The sequence below is a fragment of the Microtus pennsylvanicus genome, chromosome 2 (genome assembly GCF_037038515.1).
Source record: "Microtus pennsylvanicus isolate mMicPen1 chromosome 2, mMicPen1.hap1, whole genome shotgun sequence".
NCBI lineage: Eukaryota > Metazoa > Chordata > Mammalia > Rodentia > Cricetidae > Microtus > Microtus pennsylvanicus.
The window spans coordinates 81909441-81935159 of NC_134580.1; the positions used below are offsets into that span (position 1 = coordinate 81909441).

General features: G+C 47.0%; 2 protein-coding genes across 2 annotated transcripts; one reads left to right on the forward strand and one right to left on the reverse strand.

The window, feature by feature from the left end:
* The first annotated feature begins 5779 nt into the window (after window positions 1–5779).
* On the forward strand, window positions 5780–22221 carry LOC142843725 (uncharacterized). The gene is made up of 3 exons (XM_075961603.1): window positions 5780–6361; window positions 19152–19244; window positions 22047–22221. Exons 1-3 carry the CDS (start codon window positions 5814–5816, stop codon window positions 22144–22146), a joined length of 741 nt encoding a protein of 246 aa, XP_075817718.1. The 5' UTR covers window positions 5780–5813; the 3' UTR covers window positions 22147–22221.
* LOC142844264 (uncharacterized) lies at window positions 22161–25719 on the reverse strand. Its single transcript, XM_075962600.1, has 3 exons — window positions 25582–25719; window positions 24596–25290; window positions 22161–23740 (listed from the first exon to the last, which is right to left on the reverse strand). Exons 1-3 carry the CDS (start codon window positions 25717–25719, stop codon window positions 23692–23694), a joined length of 882 nt encoding a protein of 293 aa, XP_075818715.1. The 3' UTR covers window positions 22161–23691.

Genomic DNA, 25719 nt, shown 5'->3' on the forward strand with positions numbered 1-25719 from the left:
ATACACAGAGGAGCCTGCCTAAAAATCAAAAAAACAAAACAAAACAAAACAAAAATCAAAATCCCTTACTCTGACGGCTCAGGGCCATCAGTGTGTTGGATTACGGTCCAAGGTAGCTTGAGTAAACCCCAGTGTGTTTGCATCGGATACCAGCTCTGTGGAGGTCTTTGCAGGTTCTGTGTGATGCAGGCACAACAATATAAGTGGTAATCAATTGCATGGAGAAGACACTTTTTAAAAATGATGTTTTTTTAAAATCAATTCTTGAATTTCATATATTGTGTTTTAATCATATTCATCCCTTATTCTTCCTTCCACTCCTCCCAGATCTACTTCCACCTCCCCACTCCCTCAACTTCACGTCTGCTTTGTTTAATAACATGTAAATACATCTGTGTGCTGCCCACAGACTCCTGGACATGACGTCACCCACTGCAGTGTGGTGGATCTATTAGGAGCTTTAAGGAGAACGGGCTCTCCTTTCTTCAGAAGCCGCAGTCATCCATGGTGCCTTAGTTAGGGATGAGCTTGATTGTGTGCAGGAGTTTTATTTATTGGGTGGGAGGCTGAGACAGAGTTTCTCTTTGTAACTCTGAGCTCTGGCTATCCTGGAACTAGCACTGTGGACCAGCGTGGTCTCAAGCTCAGAGATCTGCCTGCCTCTGCCTCCCAAGTAAGGGGATTAAAGGTGTGTGCCACCATGCCCCACAAAATGTACAGCCCTGTCTGGCCTCAAACTTGAGCGTCCTTCAGCAAATTCTATGGTGTATGCTACCACAACTGGCTTGTGTAGTCATACACAGGCAACCACAGATGCTGTCCGTTCATGGCGCAGTGGTCCTATCAAGTCCAGATGACACCGTCTCAGTCCAGCTCTTCCCAGCCTCTGGCTCCTATGGTCTGTCCACCCCTTTTCTGTGCTGATCCGTGAACCCTGATGGGAGGGGCACAATATAGGTGTCCCATTTGTGGCTGAGCCCTCCCCTTACACTTATTCTCTGCGTTTTGAAAGTTGTGGAGTCTGTTTCGTTTGAGACAGGGTCTAACTATGTAGACCAGGCTAGCTGGAAATTCACAGAGCCTGCCCCTGCCTCTCAAACACTCAGATTAAGGGCGTGCATCACCATATCTGGCAAAGGGAAGTCTAGCAGTCCAGGATTCTCTAGAGATGCAGTTTTAGTGGCTGGGGCTTTTTAGTGGTCGAACTGGCTGAGTTCCCCAGACCCTTGTGAGTATTATAACACCAATAAATGTCTTAGTTCACCAAGCTGGACTTAGGAGGAACAATTTCTTTTGTCAATCCGTCTTTGCCCTTGGTATCAGTGGGTGTCTTAGGGTTTCTATTGCTCTGAAGAGACACCATGGCCACAACAACTCTTATAAAGGAAAACATTTAATTGGAGCTGACTTACAGTTTCAGAGATTTAGTCCATTTTCATCATGGTGGGAAACATTGTGACAGGCAGACAGACATGGTGCTGGAGAGGAAGCTGAGAGTTCTACTTCTTGACGCACAGGCAACAGAATGTGAACTGTGTTCCACACTGGGCATAGCTTGAGCAATAGGAGACATCAAAGCCCACCCCACAGTGACACACTTCCTCCAACAAGACCACACCATCTTTGGGGGCCATTTTCTCTCAAACCACCATAGGGGTGAACGCAGACTCCTCAGAAAAAACACACGCTAGGTCAACAGGAAGAGAAAAAGCGGCTCTCCTTTATCTCCCATGAAGACCACCAGAGACAGCTCATTCTGAAGCCAAACGTGAGTGGCCATGAGCAGAAGAAACAGATTTAGGTTTTCCCAAATATCGTGTTTCAAAGTAGTAAGGGCTGGCTAGCCTGGAACTTGCAATGTAGACCAGGCTGGCCCTGAATGCAGAGAAGTCCACCTGCCTCTGCTGCTGCCTCCTGAGTGCTGGGATAAAACACATTGCACCACCATGCTTCATCTTCGTGAAGTTTTTATGGTAACATAACAAATTTATAAATAAATGAACTTTTTGAGTACATTGGTGGAAACATCAGGTGGCAAAGTGGGGGAAATCTCTAGGCCTCAGATGTTATCTGATGACATTGTAAGCTTTGGGGCTGGTAGAAGGTAGGGGTTTGTTTGTACTAGTAGGTGATTTATCCGACTAGTCACAAGAAAGTTGGGTCAAACAATGGTAGACAATGAATGGCATGGTGGTATTCATGGCGGCAAGTAGTAGGCTCACAAACGGCTCAGTAGTGAAGAGCGCTTTGCTCTTGGCAGAGATAAGTTCCTAGCAAACACATGGTGGCTCATACTCATCACAGTTTCAGTTTCGAGGGATCCAGTGATCCTTTCTAGCCTCCTCAGGCACCAGGATTGTATATAATGTGCATATACATCTAGGAAAAACATTCCTACACACAAAGCAAATAAAACTAAAGTAATGTGTTTTTTAAACTTTCAAGGTCATTCTGCTTCAGTATAGAGAGGAATCAAAACAAGACACCCAATATCAACCTTGGGCTTATATATGTATACTTTCACAATACACATATATACCTGCACACATGTGTGTAGACAGATGTGAATGCGCATACACATATGTGTACATACATATGCAAAATAATTCTAAAATTTTCCAGAGATTTTGTTTCAGATAAATATGCCACCTCAGTTCCTATTTAAGAATACATTTTCTAAGTTGGGCCGTGGTGGTGCACACCTTTAATCTCTGCACTTGGGACGTAGAGGCAGGCTGATCTCTGTGAATTCAAGGCCAGCCTGGTCTATAAGGCAAGTTTCAGGACAGCAAAGGGTACACAGAGAAACCCTGTCCTTGCCATTGTATATTGAAAATCTGCAATTTTGTTTTTTTTTCATTTATATGAGGTTCATAGTTAAGTGTATTTTGAGTCTTAGAAGAGATTATGACCCCCCCCCCCTTTTTTTGAGACAGGGTCTTACTGTGTAGATCTTGCCGACTTGGAATTAACTATACAGATTAGGACAGGCTGACCTTAAACTCACAGATATCTACCTGCCTTTGCCTGAATACTGGTATTAAAGGTGTGTGTAGGTAAAACCTTTGGACTTTGAGCAGCGCTGAGATTGCTCAATATTGTGGGGACTTTTAGGGATGAATTTTGCATTATAAAATGAAATGAGACTGAAGGGGCCAGGGCCATAATGCTATGACTTAAAATGTTGTTTCTATGTTGTGAAGGTGCTACTGTGGTCTTCATTGAACTTAACTGCGTTTATATATATGTATGTATGTATTTTTGGTTTTTGAGACAGGGTTTCTCTGTAGTTTTGGGGCCTGTCCTGAAACTTGCTCTGTAGGCTAGGCTAGGCTCAAACTCACAGAGATCTTAACTGTATTTAAAATCAGCATAGAAGCATACTTCTGGGTATGTCTATGAGGGTGTATCCAAGAAAGTTTAAAGAGTGAAGGCCCAGCCTGAGTGTGGATAGCATCATCCTATGGGTCAGGAGGAATATAAAGGAGGAAGCAGGATCAGAATTCATTTCTCTCTGATTCTGACCGAGGACACTGTGTAACCAGCCTCATGCTACTTTCATCCCCGTCAAAGTAGACTGTCAACCCTTTAGAACTATAGAAAGTAAGCCCCTCCTGAAGTTACCGTGGTCAAGTATGTTGTCACATTCTTTGCAAGAACGAGAATATCTTTATTGTAGTTGTTGGTAGCAAATGATGCAGGCAAAACATATATTTTCTTTCTTTTGGTTTTTTCTTTTTCTTTTCTTTTTGGTTTTTTGAGACAGGGTTTCTCTGTAACTTTGGTGCCTGTCCCGGAACTAGCTCTTGTAGACCAGGCTGGCCTCGAACTACCAGAGATCCGCCTGCCTCTGCCTCCTGAGTGCTGGCATTAAAGGCGTGTGCCACCACTGCCCAGCTCTTTTGGTTTTTTCAAGACAAGTTTTCTCTGTGTAACAGCCCTAGCTATTTTGGAACTTGCTTTGTAGACTAGACTGGTCTTGAATTCACAGAGATCCACTACCTCTGCCTCCCAATTGTTGGGATTAAAGGTGTGTGCCACTACCACTCAGCTTGACACCAAAGTTTCTTACCAGAAAATGTCCACTATAGGAAGCTGAGACCTCCCAGTAGTGAGGACAGGTGTCACACTGCAGCCTGGTCGAGCACTATTCCTCCCTTCCTTTCTTTTTTGGTCTTGTGCGTGGTGTAGGGATCAAACACATGCTCTATCCTACTGAGCTACAACTGTGTCTCTAGTTTTAAATTCTCAGATAATGTCGGGTGTCATTTTGTCCCTGGACTTAATTTTACCTCTCTGATGGGATATATTAAAAATACATAGGCATAAAGATGAATTTAATCCTATCTTGTGAGAACTTAATTACTGACTCCTATCATGGTTGGAGTTTGAAACTTTCCTTAAAGGCTCCTGTACTGGGTCACCCCTTCCCAGACTGGTGGAGATGTTTGGAGTAGGCTATGGAACCTTTGAGACGTGCAGCAGAAATGGCTTACTAGGGGAGGGGTCTTGACCTTTATAATCACCTCTGGCTCCTGATGGAGGTTTGTTTCCCAGCTGCCCAGAGAGCAGCAGCAGTCACAAGCTTGATACCTCTGAGGAAACCACTGCCCATTCCTTCCCCAGTATAGGAATGAATACTCTCAAACTGCGAACGGAAACAGAGAATCCCTTTAAATAGGTTCGGTTGATGGTATTTTGTTATGGGGGTAAAAGGGAGAGGAATATAAGGATAACGAAGATTAATACTGCTTCCTACCCAGCAATCGACCCCTCCCTTCCTTATTATTTTGCTTATGTACCTTTCCTGTTCCCACTCTGCTAACTATAGGCAACGTGGAAACTACTTAAGATCCAGGAGCCACTGAAACGCCACATCCTACCCAGTCCACTGTACTTTCTTAAAGCATAGACATGTACGCCAATTTTGGCCATGAGATTTGAGTCTGCACTATAGACTACAAAAGGTTGACTCTCGAGTTTTGAGTTATGCTCCACGTTCACTAGTTGTACCATCTTGGAAACGGTCTATTCCAGTAGAAGCAATTCCCTCACGTGGATATGTGAATCACAATGAAAATTCAAGTAGATTATCCTCATGGCCCTATTAGTCTCGGGGGTCCCTGGGTCTACACACGGGAGATGCCCTTCTGGCGTCGATGGATTGTCTTTTTTGCACTGTCTGGGGTAACCCTATGTCGCGCACAGCGGCTCTGAACGGACCAGTTAGGGGACCCGATGCAGAGCAAGGCCCTTGCGCAGGCCACGCCCCTGCCCTTCCCGGCACCGCCCTCGGGTTCCAGGGATGGAGACCGAACGCGGGGTGCTGTCTGGGCTCGGCCCGCTGAGCATCCTTGGGAAGAGACGGTCCTCCCGGTGAGACCCAGCAGTACGGAGCCCTCGCAGCTTCTGCCCTACAGATTGACTCTCTAGGCTTTCTGTTTCCCTTCCAGCAGGGAAGGTGGAACTTCCTGTTTTCTGTCTTAGGGACTTCCGGAAACTACTGCAGGGCTGAAAACAACTCGACACGCCGAGCTGACGGCTATTCAAGGAAAAAAAAGGACGCGAACTTGGGCCTTTGCCCAGGCAGTTGTAAAATCTCTGTTTTTCGGTTATGGTGCTCTGCGCACCATCCAGAACAGACGCCCTGGGAACCGCCGGAAGTAGCTCAACGGAGAAACAGGAAGTCCCGCCTCTTCCTCCCAGAGGGAAGATGGTGAGCCGGAAGAGTCAGTCAGAGGGCCGAGCAGGAGCGATTTCCCCGACAAACAGGTGAGTTATTCTCCGACGGGGCGGGGGGTCTGGCGGCGGGGATGGTTTGGCGTCGGCGGGGGTGCGGGGGCAGCGGCCTGCGGGCCCGAGCGGGCGGCGCGGCGTCGGGTGTCCGCGGGCCGGCCGCGCCCCCGCCCCCTCCTACGCCTCCGCCCCTCCTCTCCGGGGCCGATGCCTCTCGCCGCAAGCCAGGACCCAGGCCCTCGCCCGGCGCCGGCGCTCGTCCCACTGCCCGGCGACCTCCGGCCGGTGCTGCAGCTGTCGGGGCCGCGGCGGCCTCGCGCCCTCTCGGGCTCCTTGGGCGCGGGTGTCCCCTCGGCTGGAGCGCTGACAGCCGTGCTCGGAGTCCGCCGCGCCGCCCTCGGCTCCGGGATTGGCCGTTCCCCGGTCCGTCCCGGAGGAACACGCTTCCCCGGCTGCCCAGCGTCTGCTCCGAGGGACGGGCTTCCCCGCAGGGCTCCGCACAGCCCGCTCCCGTGCACCTGGGTGCCTTGCCGAAGCCGCTGCAGCCTCTGCAGCCTCTGCCGCCGCTGCCACTCGCGCTTCTTCCGTTATGCCATGCCGGTGACCGGGAGCCCACGACGGAAAGGTAGGTTCCTGCTCTGCGCGACTGCCGGGGGACTCGGGCCCCTGCGGCGGTCGACCCCGGTCAGCTTGGCAGTGGGCAGTGCGCCTCGTCCCACTTAAACTCGGCACCCTCGGGACCACCGCCGGCTGTGCTTGCCTTCTGTCTTCAGTTCAGTCTGCTGGGCGATGGGAGCAGAGGCTGCTGACCCCTGTTGGTAGCGTTGGGTTTTGAGTGGAGCCTTTATATTGAAGAGTTCTGGAACAGGGCCTCTTGGAGGAGATGGCCTCTGTGAAGACACTGCTCCACACTCACACCCCCTCTCTTTCTCTGTATCCCTCTTCCTCTCCTCCTCCCCCCTCTCTCCGATTTCTTTTTTATTATGTAATGGGATGTAAAAGTCCAATGGTGACTTTTTAGCCTATGTTTGATAGGGCTGGTCACACACAGTATGTGAAAGACCCTACAGACCCCCTCCTCAAAACCCGCAGCTAGCATGCTCCCGGGGGAATGTCCTGTTTGTTTTAAACAAATCTCCGGATCAGCAGCCAGCCTGCTCCCGTAAGAACATCCTAGGTGCCTGAGAGAACAGGAGATAGAGATAGAAAGACTGCAAGGCAAGATGTCAATAAGATAGGATGTCAACAAAGCAGGTTAGTTATAAGATAGGAACAGGATGACTGTTGCCAGGCATCCATGCTGAGAGAGGAAACCTTTCATGCCCCCCGCCGCATTCCGATAACCACGCTTTTGCTTCTGTAAACTTGCTTCTTGCTGACACCCATGCTAAGAGGGGAAACCATTCATGCCCCCGCCTCATTCCGGTCGATCGATAATCACGCTTTTGCTTCTGTAAACTTGCTTTTTGCTCTTCCCTATAAAAAGCCCGTCCTCCAGTTGGCAGGTGCGCAAGTCCTCCGAAAGACTTGCTGCCCGCAGGTACCTGTGTTTACTCAATAAACCTCTTGCTAATTGCATCCTGTGGCCTGGTCTCAGAGTGTCCTGGTTCTGGGGTCTTCATCAGAGAGGAAAGGTCCTCTCTGAGGGTCTTTCATTTGGTGCATTGGCCGGGAATTGAAGACCTCCACCCAGGAGCTACCGACCCACCACCGGGAGGTAAGCTGGCCAGCACCCATTCGTTAGTCTGTGTCTGTGTCATTTGTGTTCTTTGTTAAGCTCTGTGCGCTCAGATCTGAGTGCTCTGAATCTGGCGAGGTAGAAAGGAACTGACGAGTTCGGACTTTCCCTCGCAGCCTTTTGGAAGACGTTCCAGGGGCGTCTGGAGCCTTCGGGGCTCAACCCGTGTCGGAAAGATACGTGGATCTGGTTGGAGAAGGGAGGTCTGGACTCCCATTGTCTCCGTCTGAAATTTTGCTTTCGGCATTACGCCGAATCCGCGCCGGCGCATCTGTATTGTCTGTGTATTTTTGTGCTTAATATGTTCTTTGTTTTGTATATCTGTTTGTACTCGAGTCTAAATCTGGTACCATGGGGCAGTAAATAACCACCTCTTTGACCCCAACTCTATGAAAATCCAAAAGGAACGCTGATAGTCTGCCCCTCCTTTACTTCTCTAGGCTGTGCCTTGCTGAGGCTGTGCTGCTGAACTGCCCTGCTTGCTGTTGCAAGGGGGGAGGAAGCAGGGCTGTGATCTCCTGTGGCACAGCCTGGCCTCTGAGCAAACTTCTCAGCAGGACGCAGGGCAGGGCATGGCAGCAACCCTGGCCCAAGTCAGAAAAGGGGGCAGCTGTGGGCACCCCCTGAAATCCCTGTGCTGAGAGTGAAGTCCTCTCTTGCTGACCTGAAGTCCACCAGCACCGCAGGGGAGGACTGGGGGAGGAGGGCTGCCTTAGACAGTCCAAGGTGTTCCCTCCCCCTACAGCCAGTGCAAAGGTCTTCACAGCTGCTACTGGCAGTGTGAGGGCTAAAGAGGAACTGAGTTGAGGCTTCCAGACGGTGGACCAATCCTGACCTCACAAGTTCCCTGGAGGGAATTCCTCCTGGGGCCTCTGGAATCCCATTCAGAGAAAAGCTGCTAGATTGCTGTGAGTACTGAGGTGGGGTATGGGAAGCTTGTGCTATACAACTAGGAGCTCACTATGGACAGAGCTGAGACTGAAGCCAGGTCCTGGAAGGATCCCCAGTGGGGTTCCCTGTGGAGAAGGCTTGTTTTCCCTGGAAAATAAGGTGCTAGAGATTGAATGGCAGCCCCCATCTGCAAATGCCATGTAAAACCTTGTGCCAAAGATCTGTGGCCCTTGCCCAGGGGAAGTAGCTGGTGCTAACGCCAGGGTCACAGAACTAAGGCCTCCTGTGGAGACACATGCCAGCCAGTTGGGTCCAAGCTGGTGCTAATTCCTCCCCACAGGACCCAGTAAGCCTGGGAACCTACAGTAGGCTGTTTCTCTGGGGTCGGATACCCTATTAAAAAGCAAAGGTCCCCTAAAGAACCTGGACCTTTCCATTTTGGCAGTAGGGCAAGAGATTGCAAGTAAATATCCCTGTGGCTGTTGGTAAATGGTGAATGTGGATTCAGGAGTGGCAGGTAATGGAGTAAGCTGACATTAAAAGGGCCTACCAGCCCTGATAACATCTGTCTTCCGGGGATGCTCTATACCAGTCATCATGTGCTGCATCCAGGTAAAAGCCTCTGGTTTAAAAATTGGGAAAATTAAATTAAGTCACTTTAAAATAATATGCTTATAAAAAAACCTACAGATTGTTGGTTTCTATATTTCTTACTATGCAGTGTGTCCAGAGGAAAGTAAATTCCCAGCTCTGTTTAGATGGATGCAGGACTACACTGTCTTCAAGAACTATTGCTGTAAAAGGCCTGGCACAGGGCCAGGGCCATATGAACAGCCCAGCTGAGCTTCTAAGCCAGCCCATGTTTAGATCTGAATTTAACACTTGTCTGCTCACAATGCTTGTGATAAGGTGGGGGCCCCGAGTTGCCCCACAAGGCAAAGATCTGCTAAAGCCTCTCACCCCACTACGATGGCAAAGGGGGTGTTACTGAATGATGAGGTTGAGTTAAAATGGCCCTTTTGACTCTTTATAATGTTTATGGCTATTTAAAAAAAAAACATGGCAAAGATTCTCATTTATTATTAATATAAAAAAGGTGCATTTTGGGTTGTTTTCAGATTCTGTCAATGATAATATAAAGGATGTCGCTAAGTTTTTAAGGTAATATGTTATCTAATTCTGAAAATCCACCATGCTAATGTTCAAAGTAGCTGTAAGCATAAATTGTCAAATGATATTTTTAATCTTGGTCAGTTTTACAGGAATAAGATAAAATCTCAGAATTGTTTAATTTGCATTTCCCTGATGATTAAGGATGTTATATTTAAGCAAATTTTAAATATCTTTCAGTCATTTCAAGTTCATTTGTTGAGAATTTACAGTGACATAATTGTACTGAAATATTTGTTTTTATGAGGATTAAGTTCCTAAGTTCCTTATATGTCTCATGATACCTCCCCATTCTACAGGTTGATATTACATTCCGTTGATTATATCCTTTGCTATACAAAAAGCGTCTCAGTTTTAAAAATCTTATTTATTGATTGTTTCTCTCAATGTCTATGCCACTGAGGCTGTGTTTGAAAATGAATTTTAAACTTTTTTTCCTTCTATAAAAAGTTCAATATTGTTGGTTTTATGTTAAAGTCTTTAATTTGTTTGGATTTCAGTTTTGTGCATAGAGATAAATATGGATCTATCTTCATTCTTCTACATGATAATGTCTAATTAATTCTTAAAGGGAGAAACTGACAGTCAAAATGCTGGGCTCATGGCAAATCTCAGGGGGGGCTGCAAGGCACCCCACTAATTCGGCCAAGGTAAGAGAGGTTCTCCAGGGACCAGTTAAAATCTATGCTCCTTAAATGATTAATAAAAGTTTACAGGCATTTTACCCAACCTCTGAAAGTCAGCAGACAGCAGTAGCCATGGCCTACATAGGACAGGCAACATCAGATATAAGAAAAAGTTACAGCAAGTAGATAGGTCACAAGATTATACCTAGTAAAATTTGGAGAGACCAAAAAAAAAAAAAATGTTAAACGAGGGACAGAGAAAGGGAAGCGAAAGAGAGAGAGGCGGGAAGCAAAAGAAAGATAGGACTCAGACAGATTAGGAGCCTGGGCAACAGAAGATCAAAGACAAATGAAGAGGAACACTGGAACTGAGTAAAGAATACAAACTGGACACCTTACGAACTAGAAATTTGGGAAAAAGACAAATAAATGACTCTTTCCTCCCTGGTCACTTCTGAATGTATGACCAAAGCCTTTTGTTGACCAAACGAGGGACTTTTGCTTTCGCTACTGTTTTCAGTTCTGCAGGAGACGCAGGCTGCTTGTCTGCCTCTGCCTCTACCACGCCCTCCTCACCAGGATGACCACCTCTCCCTGCCATCACCGCTGAAGAAATCCTCACCTCCTAGCAACTGCCTTGATGCTGTGCTTGCTCTAAAGCCTGCATGAGCCCTGACTGCTCACTCTACAGTCTTGCTCCCCTCACCCATGTCAGACTGTGATACAGCAGTCACCATGCTACCACAGGTGCCCTCCTGTGCCAGACTACTGCTCCTGTGCTGGGCTGACGTCGATGGACTAAGGATCCTACCAGCATCTGCATAAAGGACAGGCAAATGGCAAAATGGCAGGCTAAGCTGTGCCAGGCAGAGCCGAAAATGAGGGCGAAGCTTGCCAGGGGCACAAGGCTGGCGGACTGAAGGTAAGCGGAAGGCGGGGGCAACATTGGTGGACAGGAAACAAATGATCTGGGCCAGTAACCTCCCTTCAGGGATGGCGGCCCGACCGGAACGCTGAACTTGTGGCTTTGATACAAGCTCTATAGATGGCAGAGGGAACGTCTATACTAACAGCAGGTATGCTTCAAAGCAATATACAGACAAAAAGGACTGTTGACATCTGCTGAAATTTTGAGCCTCCAGGAGGCCACACATTTGCCAAAGAAGACAGCCATCATACATTGACCAAGATTGAGACATCCAATGTAATGGCTAAGAAGATCAAAAAAAAAAAAAAAATCATCCTAAGGTTTGGGATGCCCAAGATAATCATGTCCCATAATAGACCTGCCTTTGTTGCCCAGGTAAGTTAGGGTGTGGCCAAGACATTGGGGATCAATTGGAACTTAAGCTTACCAACCCCAAAGCTCAGGTCAGATAGATAGGATAAATAAGATTCTAAAAGAACAAATTGACATAATTGGCCCTGGAGACCAGCAAAAATGACTGGACAGACCTCCCTCCCTCCTGTCCTGTCCTGGGTTCAAAACACCCCGGCAATCGCTGCCACTAGTTCTGTTGCCTGGCTAGTTAGCTGCTGCTCATGTATCCGCTGACAGTGGCTGACCCTGGTGATGAAATCCTGAGCTCAAGGCTTACACAGGGCAGGCACATCCGCTATAAGGTGGGCTTACATCACCTTTTAGGCTCTTCTTTCCTAGAGTCAGAAACCCACAGGGCTCTGCTCATTTTTCTTTAGGGTCTTTTGAAGCACAATATCAGACAGCAGAAGCAAAAGGCAATTCTGTTCTGTTCCTCCACTGTGTGTCTGGGACTTATTGACAGGAATTATTTTTTACAGTTTGAGATTTTTCCGGATCAGACCGTTTTGTGCAGATAACTTCAGAGAAAAAGCAAACACACCTAAAGCTTCCTTACCTCTTGATAGGTTTTGTTTTTCTACAGGAAAATCTTGTTTTAATCTGTGGGGTTATAAAATGATATGGCTTTCAAAAGATAAACAGATATGGTTTAATATATGATAAAATATATATCAATGGGATGTTAAAACTTTTTTTAATGCTGTACTTACAAATGTAAAGCCTGGGTAAGTCAGTCTCAAAAAGATATTTATGTCCTCATTCGCTGTCCTCTGGCTTTAGGGCTTTTTGTTTTGTTTTAAACATTTGTCATCCTGTATTGCATTTTCTCTCATTGTTTGTTAAAGTTCTCACAATGGACACAACCCTGTACATTTGGATAAAGCTGATGCTACAGGATGCAATGGAAACCTGTAGATGCCATGTGGTGCCAGCTGGACCGAAACTGACCTCTCCGGCACATTCTCTGGAGTTGAGGAACAACACTCCCGGTGTCTACAGCAAAAGAGATTTGTATTCATAATACTGAACTTGCCTCTTATGAGAAGGCATCCATGTGTTTCTTAGGGCTGAGTTAAGCTCTTTGTAGTCAATAGACTATTATTGCCACAGTGTTGGGTGCTATTCTCGGGTCTACAGTGGTTCACAATGTCTACCATGTAGTTACTTTCAAGCCTCATTCAGATAATTTTGTTAAGAGCTATGTACACCCTAGAGATGTTCTACCATCTTCTCCCAATACTGCTCTGTAAAGTATAAGTTATTTTGTCCCATCAGTTGTACTAGTTTTCATATGGCTATTGTCTGAGCAAATCTTTCAGAGGTGGTGCTCCATAACAGGAGGGGCCTGGACCTGTTGCTTTTAAAGAAAGGGAGTCTTTGTGCTACACTCAGGGGAAAATGTTACTTTTATGCTGACCATACTGGATTGGTTAGAAGATCCATGACTAAGCTTAGAGAGAGGTTAAGACAGAGACAAAGCTGTTCGAATCACAACAAGGATGGTTCGATGGATGGGTTAATAAGTCTCCCTGGTTTACAACTCTATTGTCTTCTTTGATGGGTCCCTTGATTATCCTCCTTCTGCTACTCCTGTTTGGGCCTTGCATCTTAAACTGCCTGGTCCAGTTTATAAAAGATAGGCTGTCAGTCATTCAGGCCCTAGTACTGACCCATCAGTATCACATGTTACCACAACAAGATACCGAGGTTCTGTAATTGCTTTGAGTAAAAGATTTAACTCATTAACAAAAGAAAAAGGGGGAAATGAAAGACCCTACAGACCCCCTCCTCAAAACCCGCAGCTAGCATGCTCCCGGGGGAATGTCCTGTTTGTTTTAAACAAATCTCCGGATCAGCAGCCAGCCTGCTCCCGTAAGAACATCCCAGGTGCCTGAGAGAACAGGAGATAGAGATAGAAAGACTGCAAGGCAAGATGTCAATAAGATAGGATGTCAACAAAGCAGGTTAGTTATAAGATAGGAACAGGATGACTGTTGCCAGGCATCCATGCTGAGAGAGGAAACCTTTCGTGCCCCCCGCCGCATTCCGATAACCACGCTTTTGCTTCTGTAAACTTGCTTCTTGCTGACACCCATGCTAAGAGGGGAAACCATTCATGCCCCCGCCTCATTCCGGTCGATCGATAACCACGCTTTTGCTTCTGTAAACTTGCTTTTTGCTCTTCCCTATAAAAAGCCCATCCTCCAGTTGGCAGGTGCGCAAGTCCTCCGAAAGACTTGCTGCCCGCAGGTACCTGTGTTTACTCAATAAACCTCTTGCTAATTGCATCCTGTGGCCTGGTCTCAGAGTGTCCTGGTTCTGGGGTCTTCATCAGAGAGGAAAGGTCCTCTCTGAGGGTCTTTCATATGTACCTAATTGGTGGGATCTTAGTCCATCTTGAAACAAAATACTGATTAGAAAGTATTCGAAGATCTCCTGTCTGTTGAACATACGCTATAACTCATAAAGCAGGACAACTTTGTATAGAAGTTACTCCAAATTCACTAACATCCATAAAATAACTTGAGCAAAATCAATGTTCACATTCAAATGTTTGGTACTTGTTCCAGATAGGAGTATTCCTGTTGGCACAAGCCAGGCTCTGTGCTACAGCAGATGAGAACTGGTTACATTAAAAAACCCCACCAGGTAACTTCCACTACATTTGCAGGTCTGTTTTAGCACTTACAAGGTACATTTATTAAAATAGCCAAGTGTTAGCTTTCTAGAATCTAGAATAATGGCCGGCACAAACAGGAAGTGGAGACATTGCTTTGGGACCATACCCACTGTTTGTGCTCCACTACAACTTTTCTACAAACCTGAAAAACGCTTAAAAGGGTTTTTGTTTGTTTGTTTTTGTCTTTGGAGACAGGGTTTCTCTGTAGCTTTGGAGCCTGTCCTAGAACTAGCTCTTGTAGACTAGGCTGGCCTCAAACTCACAGAGATCCACCTACCTCTGCCTCCCGAGTGCTGGGATTAAAGGTGTGCGCCTCCACTGCACGGCCCAAATTAGGCTTTTCTTACTGGAAGAGAATGCTAGTAAAATAGAATGCTAATTTTTTTATTTCTCTCTTAAAAATAAACGCACCACACACATATACATACACACGGGGGGCGGGGGAGGTAGGTTTGCTAATTAGGTGGTGAAAAGAATCCTAGTTTGTAAATTCCCGAATGAGTTAAGCTGTGCAGATCCACCTGGCACTTGGACCCTCTTGGCAATAAGTGAGTGCTAGTGGGTGTTTCTGCACGGTGGCCTAACATTCTCCCTAGTTGTGGAGTTCATACAGGAAGCATTTCTTGTCTGCCTGCTTTGTCCCAGTCATTGTAGCAAGTAAACTGATCGTCGGGATAGCGGAGTACTAGGTAGTAACTGGCCGTGGCAGTACAGTCTCGTGTTGATCCTGTGTTCTCTGAGGGCGAGGCATTGCACTGCTGCTCATGGTTCTTGGGTGTCAGCTAGGAATGGGCTTTGACTGATGTAAGCAGAGGGGCATGTACTGGAAGAGTCATAGCAGGCTGGAGAAATGTGTTCCAGGAGAGAGACTGGGGGTCTGACTGAGGTCATAGCTTGGCCACATCCTGTAAGAAGTCTGCTTAGAATTTTGCTACTGACTGGAGAAACTACCACCTTTGTGATGCACTCTTGAGTCCCCTCTGCGTCTCCATCATTGCGTCCTTTAAAGTTCTAAGTGGTAGGACATAAGATTGGCCAGACCACCTAGTTCCTAGGGAGGGGAGACAGTGTATTTTCTATGTCACAGCATCTCATAAACAGCCCTGGATTCTTTTAAAATATGAAGGTAACTTCAAGAGCAAAAAGGTTTAATGTGACTATTACCAGTCAGCTTGTTGGACTCCTGTTAATTTACCCTCAAAAACTGGCTAAGCAAGGAGAAGTGGCATTTCAAGTGCTGGCTGGTGCTTACCACTTTGGTGTATACTTGAGCATCTGAACATTTTGAGTGAAGGCAATTGGAGGTGCTACTTGTTATTGTTGCAGGTCCCGTGTAGTCCTAGGTAGCAGGACCCTTAGCTCTCTTGACACAGTGTAGTCTTTGTGAGAGTGCAGGGAATCTAAATGCCTCTGCTCTTAGCAGCAACTGTCATTGCAATTTCTTTTCTTTCTCTCTTTTTTCTTTTTTTTTTCATTTTTCTTTTGATTTTCGAGACAGGGTTTCTCCATAGTTTATTTGGTTCCTGTCCTGGCAGTAGCTCTTGTAAACCAGGCTGGCCTTGAACTCACAGAGATCCACCTGCCTCTGCCTCCCGAGTGCTGGGATTAAAGGCGCGCGCAACCACCACCTGGCCTCTGTCATTGCAATTTTTGGGAGGGATAGTGTTTACCCCAGAAAATTGGAAGTGTCTGAAATACTAAGGACTTGGTACTAAGGAGTAATAAAGGTAATAAACAGAATTCCATGAAAATAACAATAATGTTTTGAGCTCTTAGTTGGTGTAAACTTTTCATAATCTCATTTAGTCCCCAGCACATTCTCTGAAGCCGTGTCCTACATTTTATCCACTATGGTGCATTCAGTTTAGGGTAGGCACGCAGTTTGTGCAGCTCTGTGCAGTTCTTAAATGGTGGAGCTAGTTTCTAGCCAAGGCGGTGTGACTGTATAGCCACTCTTTGAGTCATAGGCCAGTCCACTGACTTCATGACACTTTAGCCAACACTTGTCCCATGGTTCAGTCCTTAGATGTCTGATTGTAGGCACTTTGCCCCCAGGCAGTGTATAGTCTTGTTATCAGACACTTCGTAATGTGTGGCAGAGCCCAGGAGGAGGGAGGAAGGCCATTGCAGGGCACAGGGTACCCTAAAAGAGGGCAGGGCATTCTGGGAGCTGTCAGGGTAGCTGAGCAGAGCCCTGAGAAGTACAGCAGTCAGAAGCAGGGCTCCAGGTGTCAAGCTCCTTCTCAGGTTAGCTTGTTCCACTTTCACACCTTTAACTGCAGCTGTCTGTATGTGTGCGCATCAGCAAATAGGAGCTCGCTGTTCATGGGACGCAGTTCTAATTTATGTAGCTGGAAATAGTCATGTACAGCTTAATAAAAGATTTACATATTGAAGGTGAAACTATAAAACATTTAGAAGGTAATTCGGGGCAATAGTTATATGTATGATTTGAGATTTTTGAGTCAATCACAAAAGATACAAGTCATAAGAGAAAAAATGAGTTTTATTGTCATTATTAGTTTGGATAATGGTATATGAAAAAGACCCAGAAATGATCAGGCAGATTAACAAAATTGAACGTGTCAGTACATATTATTGGTAAAAGTTTAATGCTATTTGAAGAGCAAGCAGCAAAAGTCAGAATAATAGGAAACAGGTTAGGGAGAGAGCAGGTAAAGTGATAGCTGCTAAAGCCTGATGAACAAGTGAGAAGTCAGGGCAAGTAAGCACTCTCAGCTCTTGTGGAGGGACACAGCCAGCCTGGGATACACAGCACAGAAGCAGAAACTGGAGACTGCCTCAACAAGGTGGAAGGCGGAAACTGACTTCTGTATCGGCAAAAATGAATGCAGACAGAAATTGTAATAATACATACAGCTTTAATTGATAAATAGACTTACAGAACCAGAGGTTCCAGCGGAGAACAGGAAAGCAGAAGGGGCGGCCGGGAGTGCGCCCGCAATCTTTATAAGTAAAAAATATCCTCGGGGGGACCCCACCCTACAGACTTCCTCTACAAGTACGCACCCATTCTCTCCCCTTCTCTATTACACACACACACACGCAAACACACACACACACACACACACACTTAGAAAAGAATCTTCAAGTATATATTTTATACACCCTCACCAAAGAGATAAGTATAAAGATGCTCCCGTTGATCAGTAGCTAGAAGAACTAATTGGTGTGTAATTTATGCACTGCTTATACCCGCTGTGTGGGTCTTGGACTGTGGTGGAGGGGTGGCGAATGTGCAGGTGGCCATAAGGGTCCGGCCTCTCAGCAAGCGGTGAGTCTGGCAGGGGGGGGACGCCTGAGGTGTCAAGTGAACTGAGAGGAGAGCGAGAAGGCGCCTTTCTCTAGGTGGACTGGCCTGGAGAAAAATCAGACTCACAGTGCCCTGAGGGCTCAGGGTCCAGAAGCCATGAAGGCCTGGAGGGACAGGGCTTCAAGTCGAGCTTTCCCGTCAAGCTAGGAGATAGCGGTTCCTGTGTGCCTCCCTCCAGAGGTCGCTGCCCTGTCTACACGTCCCTGGCATCTTGCCAACAAGAGTTTCTTGGGACCCTGGCTCCGGTCTTGGTGCACTTAGTAGGGCCTTTCTCGTGCATCATGACGTGAGGAGGTGCAAAGAGGTGGGCAGTCTCCACTCCTTATGGTGACCCAGGAGGACCCGAGAGGACTGAAAGGTGTGTTCATATACATATATACATGGGATTCCTCTGTGGGGACTTAGGAAAAAGGATTGTCGGGATATGGGAGGGAAATTGAGGCCCAGAGAGAGAATGTGATTTCAATCTGTGCTCAACAGCTGACGTGATTTAAGAACAGAACTGTGACATGGGAAGGGGAAGTTGCTCCTTAGTGCCAGTTCCTTGTGCCTGCGCCTCATTCCACACCTCTCAGCCCTTGAGGCAACCATTGTGGAACTGAACATTTCATCCTCTCCCACTCGGGAAGTCAAAGAAGGCTTTGCACAAGGGTTGATGTCTGAACTGTTCTGAAAGATCTTTGAGTTTTCTGACAGGAGGGGAAAGTGCAGAGCTCTCTAAAGTAAGAGCAGGAAGAGAAAGTAAATTTAGGCTGTTAGGGTGTAGATGGGAGCCTTGGACACGTGCGTGGATAGACAGACGCAGGGTGTGATGGGCGAGAAAATTGGCAGAGTGTGGTTCTATACCAGATGACATATCTTGAGATTTATTGTAGAAAAAAATCTTCAATGTCCAGTACACAGAGGTCAAGAAAGGCTTTGTCTCCTATGACAGAAATAGTATCATGGGGTGTTAGTTTTGTCCTTGTAGAGGTCATTTGCTTTGAAAAGTTTTGACAGAATGAGAACCATGAGATAGGAGGAAGACATAAGATATACCCATGCCAGTGTTGTTGGCAAATGCCTTTAATTCCAGCACTCAGGAGGCAGAGGCAGGTGAACCACTCTGTGTTGAAGGCCAGCTCGGTCTATCAGCCTAAGTTCCAGGACAGCCAGGACAATTGGTTTTTAAACATCTGGGTTTGCATAACTACACGCAGTGACTCAGGGTTGGAGGCTTCCAGGGAGCAGCTATCCAGGAGGAGGTAACTGCTGGTAGATTTCATTCTTTCTAAACTAATTTTTAGGGTTCTTAGGATAGCAGTATTGACCACTCTTAACTTTTTAGTTCCTTGGAAACCAGGAGTTTCAAATAGCATGGATTAGATTAAGAAAAGGATGTTGCAACCCTTTGTTACTTGCAGTCGTTGCCGAGAATAACATATCTCATCCAACAAAAATGAAAAACAATCAGGGAATTTATTTACTTTCAGCTCCAGTGAAGAGGCTTGAGAGTAAGTGGTAGATTAGATCATCAAAAGCCTCCTGGTCTCCAGGTGTGAGCTGATTTTTAGCAGGCTGCAGATCCACAGTCACTGATTCAGGAGTAGTTTTGTAAACAATTAGTGTGATCTCAGCTAAGACGTTTAGACTAGACCATTCTCCAATTCCCACAGAATTCTGCAGAGATGGTGGTGGTACCCACTGCTTATTGACGCTGTTTTGCATACGGAGAGTCTGCTGACTGTGTCATCTGTCCCAACTTACAGGTAAGTTATCAGGACTGACAACTGTGCTTGAGAAGGAACCATCTAGCCCAAGCTTACATTATTTTTCTCCAAATGAGAACATGGTCTTGCTTAAGTTCTAGAAGCAGGATTTGATTCACTAAACCAACCACACTGCTCCTTCCCAAGATGCTCAAAATTGTTCCTGTGTTCTATAGGACTTGAGAAAATGCTGGATGAAATAACACAGAAGTGATTTTGGAGTCCTCCCCTTGACCCATATGTTTCCCATAATCAGAAATTCTGTTTGTTGGTTAGAGATGCTGCCATTGCCTGTCCAGAGTCATTCGCCACTGGAGAAAACACCTGCCCCACTGAGCTCTGCCCCACTGCCCTCTACTTTCACCTGGTACCTTAATTTGTTTCACTTTTTGGTTTTTGGTTTTGATCTATAAAATAGACTAAAATGATAATCACGTCAATCTTCTTTTCTCTTTTTTTTCTGAGACAGGGTTTTTCTTTGTAGCCCTGGCTGTCCTGGAACTCCCTTTGTAGACCAGGCTGGTGGCAAACTCAAAAAGATCTGCCTACCTCTGCCCCCTGAGTGCTGCGGTTAAAAGTGTATCCCACACCACCTGTCTCCATGTCAATCTTTTTATAATACATTTTATTAGCATGTCTTAGTTGTACAAAATAATGGGCTTTATTATGACATTTGCACATATGTAGATAATGAACTTTGATCATATCACCTGTTACCATTTCATGTCTAATCAGGTGTTAATCATATTTTTAGTGATCGTTTTTGTTCTTCTGGCCTCTTCGTTTGTTCCTTTTTTGAGTTTTAAAAAAAGAAATAAATACAAATGTGTAGCTTGGTTAAATTCCCCTCTAGAACAGTGGTTTTCAAATTAGAGCACACATAAAATCCCTGCCCCCCAGAAGCTGGTTATCATCTGCTCTACTCCTCTAAACATTTGAATTAACTCAGCCTTCTTGTATTCTTCTTAATTCTGATGTAGGCAGCCTGTAGACTTACTTCTATTCAAAGTCTTTGATGCTAAAGATGGATTCTGCTGATGGGCTCTGGCAGCTAGTAATAGTGACTGCTTTGCCTTGCTTAGGGCTTTTCCTTAGTAGGACTGGTTTGAACCGTTTGAAGCCAGCTTCTTTTTGTTGTTGTTGTTGTTGTTCTTGTTTTTGATTTTTGTTTGTTTTCTGAGACAGAGTTTCTCTGTGTAGCCCTGGCTGTCCTGGACCACTCTCTGGCTGGTCTTGAACTCAGAAATCTACCTGCCTCTGCCTCCTGAGTGCTAGGATTAAAGGTGTGTGCCACCCAGCTGAAGTCAGCTTCTTCCTTGAGATTGATGTCCTTTCTGCCCTCTTAAAATTTAATGCCAACATGTCTGTAGGTGAGCAGAGGAGGTAGGAAAATTTCACCTACTTGTGGACTGATGATCCTGGGAGTTGGGAATATCTCTGTACATGGGGGGTGTGTGACTGGGTGATAAAGCACTTGCCTAGATGTATAAGACAATGGGCTTGATCGCCTCCACCACAAAAGAATACCTCTCTCATGTACTGTCTTCTGTATAGTGGACAAGAAAGTACAGTAAAGCCTTAAGGGGAAAGAAACAACAGAAACTTAAGTTCAACTAACAAAGATGCTACTTAGCTAGTTACTTTTTGTTTGTTTTGTCTTGTTTTTTGTTTTTTCAAGACAGGGTTTCTCTGTATTGCCCTGGCTGTCCTGGAACTACCTCTGTAGCCCAGGCTGGCCCTCAACTCACAGAGATCCACCTGCTTCTGCCTCTGAAGTGCCGGGATTAAAGCATGTGTCACCACTGCCCAGCTAGAGCGAAGTTTTATCTAGGACTTTATTCCAGATACACCAAGTGCCTTCAGTTGATGAGCCATCTTGTCCTAGCCAGAGGTTTTTGTTATGAAAAGAGTGGGCTTCAGATGCATGGATCACCATAATAAGCCATTAAAAAAGCCTATTAAAATGAGTAAGTTTAAATCCCTAGCACCGCAAGAAGAAGTTTATAGTGAATGTAAAGGTGGGCTAGTTGCTAGCAGTGTTACCACGTACGGACAGTGTAGGAGGATTTCTTAGTACCTTGGCTTTCTCCAACTTCAGAAGTACGCCCAACATTTCAGCAGAGAGGACTGCAGTGTTCTCATCAGTACTTTGTACAGTGGTTCAGAGACGGTGAGAAATTGTGTCTTGCACTGGACCAAAGATATTTTCCAAGCCTTATTTTAAAGCTATAGTTAAGGATCAGACAGATCTGGACTTAAATCTCAGTTACTGGTCCTGGCTGGGTGGCCTTGGATGAGTTATGCAATTTCTCTAGGCTTTAAAATTCTGTCAGAATGAAGACATGCTATGAAGTGGTATCAGGAGAGTAGGGTGGGTAGGGAAATTACAGTGTCCATACACAATATGGTGCTTTATACATTATCACCGAAATAAATGGTGGTGACAGTTAGTGCTTCCGGAGTCAAAGTGTCTGATCAGGAAAGTGTGCCCTCAAGGGAGTCTTCACGTGCTTTTGGCTATTTATGGAGACAGGCATTGCACTTCCTGGAACAGGGACAGGAGTGAGAAAACTAATTTCTTTTTGTCTTTTCTGTTTTTGTTTCTGATGTGTGTGTGTGTGTGTTAAGTGGGCAGCAGATGTCTGTAATTCTAGCATTTAGGAAGAAGAGACAGGAGGATCAGAAGCTCAGTCATTTTTGGCTAGAGAGTAGATTTAAGCAGCCTGGGCTACCTAAGATTCTGTCTCAGAAAAGAAAACAAAAAGTATTTCTTCTCATTGGAATTCTGTTCTCATTTCTTAGCGAGGCCAAAGAAGGGGGAAGAATTATTGTGGAAGTTGAGGACAAAGTGGCAAAAATCAGGAATTTGAAGGTAAGTCTGAAATTGTGTTTGTTTTCTTAGGTACGAATCTATGATTAAAGGTGACTCTGGGGTGAATATGTTTAATATATTAGAGAGCAGGAGATGTAAGGATTGTGGGGAAAGCTTAGACCAATCATAAAGTAAATAAACAACAAAAGAATTATGCTTAGAGTCCAGAAAATGTGGCGTTGTAGTCCATGCTGTTAAATAGAATAGTGCAGCTGTTTTGGAAACTGATAAGAGCTGCTTTGAAACCAAATCCAGACTATGTAACTCATGCTGGGGGCAATTTGTATGCCTATGTAACTCACCTGGCCACCAATTAAACTTTATCCTGAGCCCCTCAACTGATAATACTTTATCCAGGTCATTATTGGGAATTTTAGTATTTGTCTGATAATGCAGGGTTTGTGTTGGCCATAATATGGTCCAGATGTCAGACATCAGCCTGCAGATCCCAGAAGGGAGTTGGTCACTAGCCCGAGTCTTGTTCAGATTTCTTTTTCCACAACCCTGCTTAAATTTGGAGCTCAACTGGGCAGACACGGGGAACGTCCTTCCCTGCTCCTCACCCTGCCCTCCAGAGTCAACTTCCTCCAACCTTCCTGATGCAGAAGATAAGCTGGTTCTTCTTTTGTGGTCCTTGAGCAGTGGAAAGAAACCAGGGAGGTGATCACGTGATCGATGCTGTAGTTAGCTTGTGATGCAATGCCAGCCTTTCCAAGAGCTGAGGAAGCTGAGGCAGAGTGAAGGTCATCTAAATCCCAGCCCTCAGAGCTCTGGTCACCCCCTCCCTTACTTCCCTGCTGTGATTTGTTTCCTCTTGTCAGCAGCTCCTGTTAAAGGAGGGGTCCTGTGAAAGTTTAAGCAGGAGCTCCTGGAGAACAAAGGGCCTTCCATCCCTTGCCTTCTCTCTTACTGCCCTTGCTAGTTTGTTGTAAGATCTCACACTCTTGGGTCTAGAGAATAAAGTATGTCCAAGAGGAAAATTTAAAAGCAAATTTAAAAAATATTATTTTATGTGTATGGGTGTTGTGCCTGCATATATGTCTATGTACCACATAGGTACCTAGTGGCCTAAGGGGCCAGAAGAGGGTATCAGATCCCCCAGGCCTGGAGATACAGATGGTTACGACCCACCATGTGGGTGCTGGGAATCAAGCCCAGGTCCTCTGGATGGGCTGCCAGTGCTCTTAACCTCCGAGCCACCTCTCAAGCACCCAAGGACAGATTCCAGTTTGCCCTCTACACACTTCCTTAGCTGTTGGCTTCCCTAAGGTCAGTTGTTTATGAACAAGCTATTCATTATGACATCCATGTTCTTCTGTAGATTTTGAATGGCTAATGTCAGAGCTACCTTCCCCTTTTCTAACTTTCTTCTTGTCTAAAATGTGTTTTGGGTATATTTTCCCCTTAACCTTGATATGGGCACTCTTAGTGCTGCTTCCTCCTCAAGGAGCACCCTCTGTGGCCATGCTTTCCCACTTGGAGCTGACAGAAGACAGTGGAGCAGCCAGCACGCAAAGCTGTGCGTGCTTACCGACTGGTGATTTTGTAGCATCCTGGCCATTTTATACCAGCGAACTAGGAACTCAGGGTGTGCACCAGGTATCCATTCTTCAGTTTCTTGTCTCTGGAGAGGATGAAAATGCAAAAGGCATTTTATCATAGGAAGATCATTAACTCCTGAGTGCCATAGTTTAAATACCAAGACTAGGCATGTCTGTGAAGAATGCCAGCCATTCTACCCAGTACCCAGGGCTCAGCATAGTTCCACGTTTTGGCCCTACCCTGTGTTCAGCAGCTATATTATTCCTGGTTATTCCTTTAATACTATTTCCAAGTCACTGAAGGTAGATTCCTGAAGGATCCCAGCGAAAGCTCCAAGGTGATGAAATCTGCAGCACCCAGAGGCTGTGCTACTCATGCTGTCAGTCTCCTCTATAGAAATGCCTAGGGAAGAGCGAGTGATGAAGATGTCCTTTAAAAGAGCCTGTTTCTCCTGCACTGTCCTGTAGTTCATGTGTTTGTGCGCAGACACAGGCTTGTGTCATGGGCATATTTAGTTCCTGGGTCTTTCTTTGTTCCTAGTGAGATGGAGATAGATGTTACCTCTCTTCTTTTGTGGCTGTCGTAAACAAAATCGGAGAGAGGGGGGAGGAAGAGAGGAAGAGGGATACAGAGAAAGAGAGGGGGTGTGAGTGTGGAGCAGTGTCTTCACAGAGGCCATCTCCTCCAAGAGGCCCTGTTCCAGAACTCTTCAATATAAATGCTCCACTCAAAACCCAACGCTACCAACAGGGGTCAGCAGCCTCTGCTCCCATCGCCCAGCAGACTGAACTGAAGACAGAAGGCAAGCACAGCCGGCGGTGGTCCCGAGGGTGCCGAGTTTAAGTGGGACGAAGCGCACTGCCCACTGCCAAGCTGACCGGGGTCGACCGCCGCAGGGGCCCGAGTCCCCCGGCAGTCGCGCAGAGCAGGAACCTACCTTTCCGTCGTGGGCTCCCGGTCACCGGCATGGCGTAACGGAAGAAGCGCGAGTGGCAGCGGCGGCAGAGGCTGCAGAGGCTGCAGCGGCTTCGGCAAGGCACCCGGGTGCACGGGAGCGGGCTGCGCGGAGCCTCTGCGCGGAAGCCCGTCCCTCGGAGCAGACGCTGGGCAGCCGGGGAAGCGTGTTCCTCCGGGACGGACCGGGGAACGGCCAATCCCGGAGCCGAGGGCGGCGCGGCGGACTCCGAGCACGGCTGTCAGCGCTCCAGCCGAGGGGACACCCGCGCCCAAGGAGCCCGAGAGGGCGCGAGGCCGACGCGGCCCCGACAGCTGCAGCACCGGCCGGAGGTCGCCGGGCAGCGGGACGAGCGCCACCGACGGGCGAGGGCCTGAGTCCCGGCGAGTGGCTGGGCGGTGTCGGCCGCGGCGGGGAGGGGCGGAGGCGGGGGAGGGGCGGGGGCGCGGCCGGCCCGCGGACACCCGACGCCGCGCCGCCCGCTCGGGCCCGCAGGCCGCTGCCCCGGCACCCCCGCCGACGCCAAACCATCCCCGCCGCCAGACCCCCCGCCCCGTCGGAGAATAACTCACCTGTTTGTCGGGGAAATCGCTCCTGCTTGGCCCTCTGACTGACTCCTCCGGCTCACCGTCTTCCCTCTGGGAGGAAGAGGCGGGACTTCCTGTTTCTCCGTTGAGCTACTTCCGGCGGTTCCCAGGGCGTCTGTTCTGGATGGTGCGCAGAGCACCATAACCGAAAAACAGAGATTTTACAACTGCCTGGGCAAAGGCCCAAGTTCGCGTCCTTTTTTTTCCTTGAATAGCCGTCAGCTCGGCGTGTCGAGTTGTTTTCAGCCCTGCAGTAGTTTCCGGAAGTCCCTAAGACAGAAAACAGGAAGTTCCACCTTCCCTGCTGGAAGGGAAACAGAAAGCCTAGAGAGTCAATCTGTAGGGCAGAAGCTGCGAGGGCTCCGTACTGCTGGGTCTCACCAGGAGGACCGTCTCTTCCCGAGGATGCTCAGCGGGCCGAGCCCAGACAGCACCCCGCGTTCGGTCTCCATCCCTGGAACCCGAGGGCGGTGCCGGGAAGGGCAGGGGCGTGGCCTGCGCAAGGGCCTTGCTCTGCAT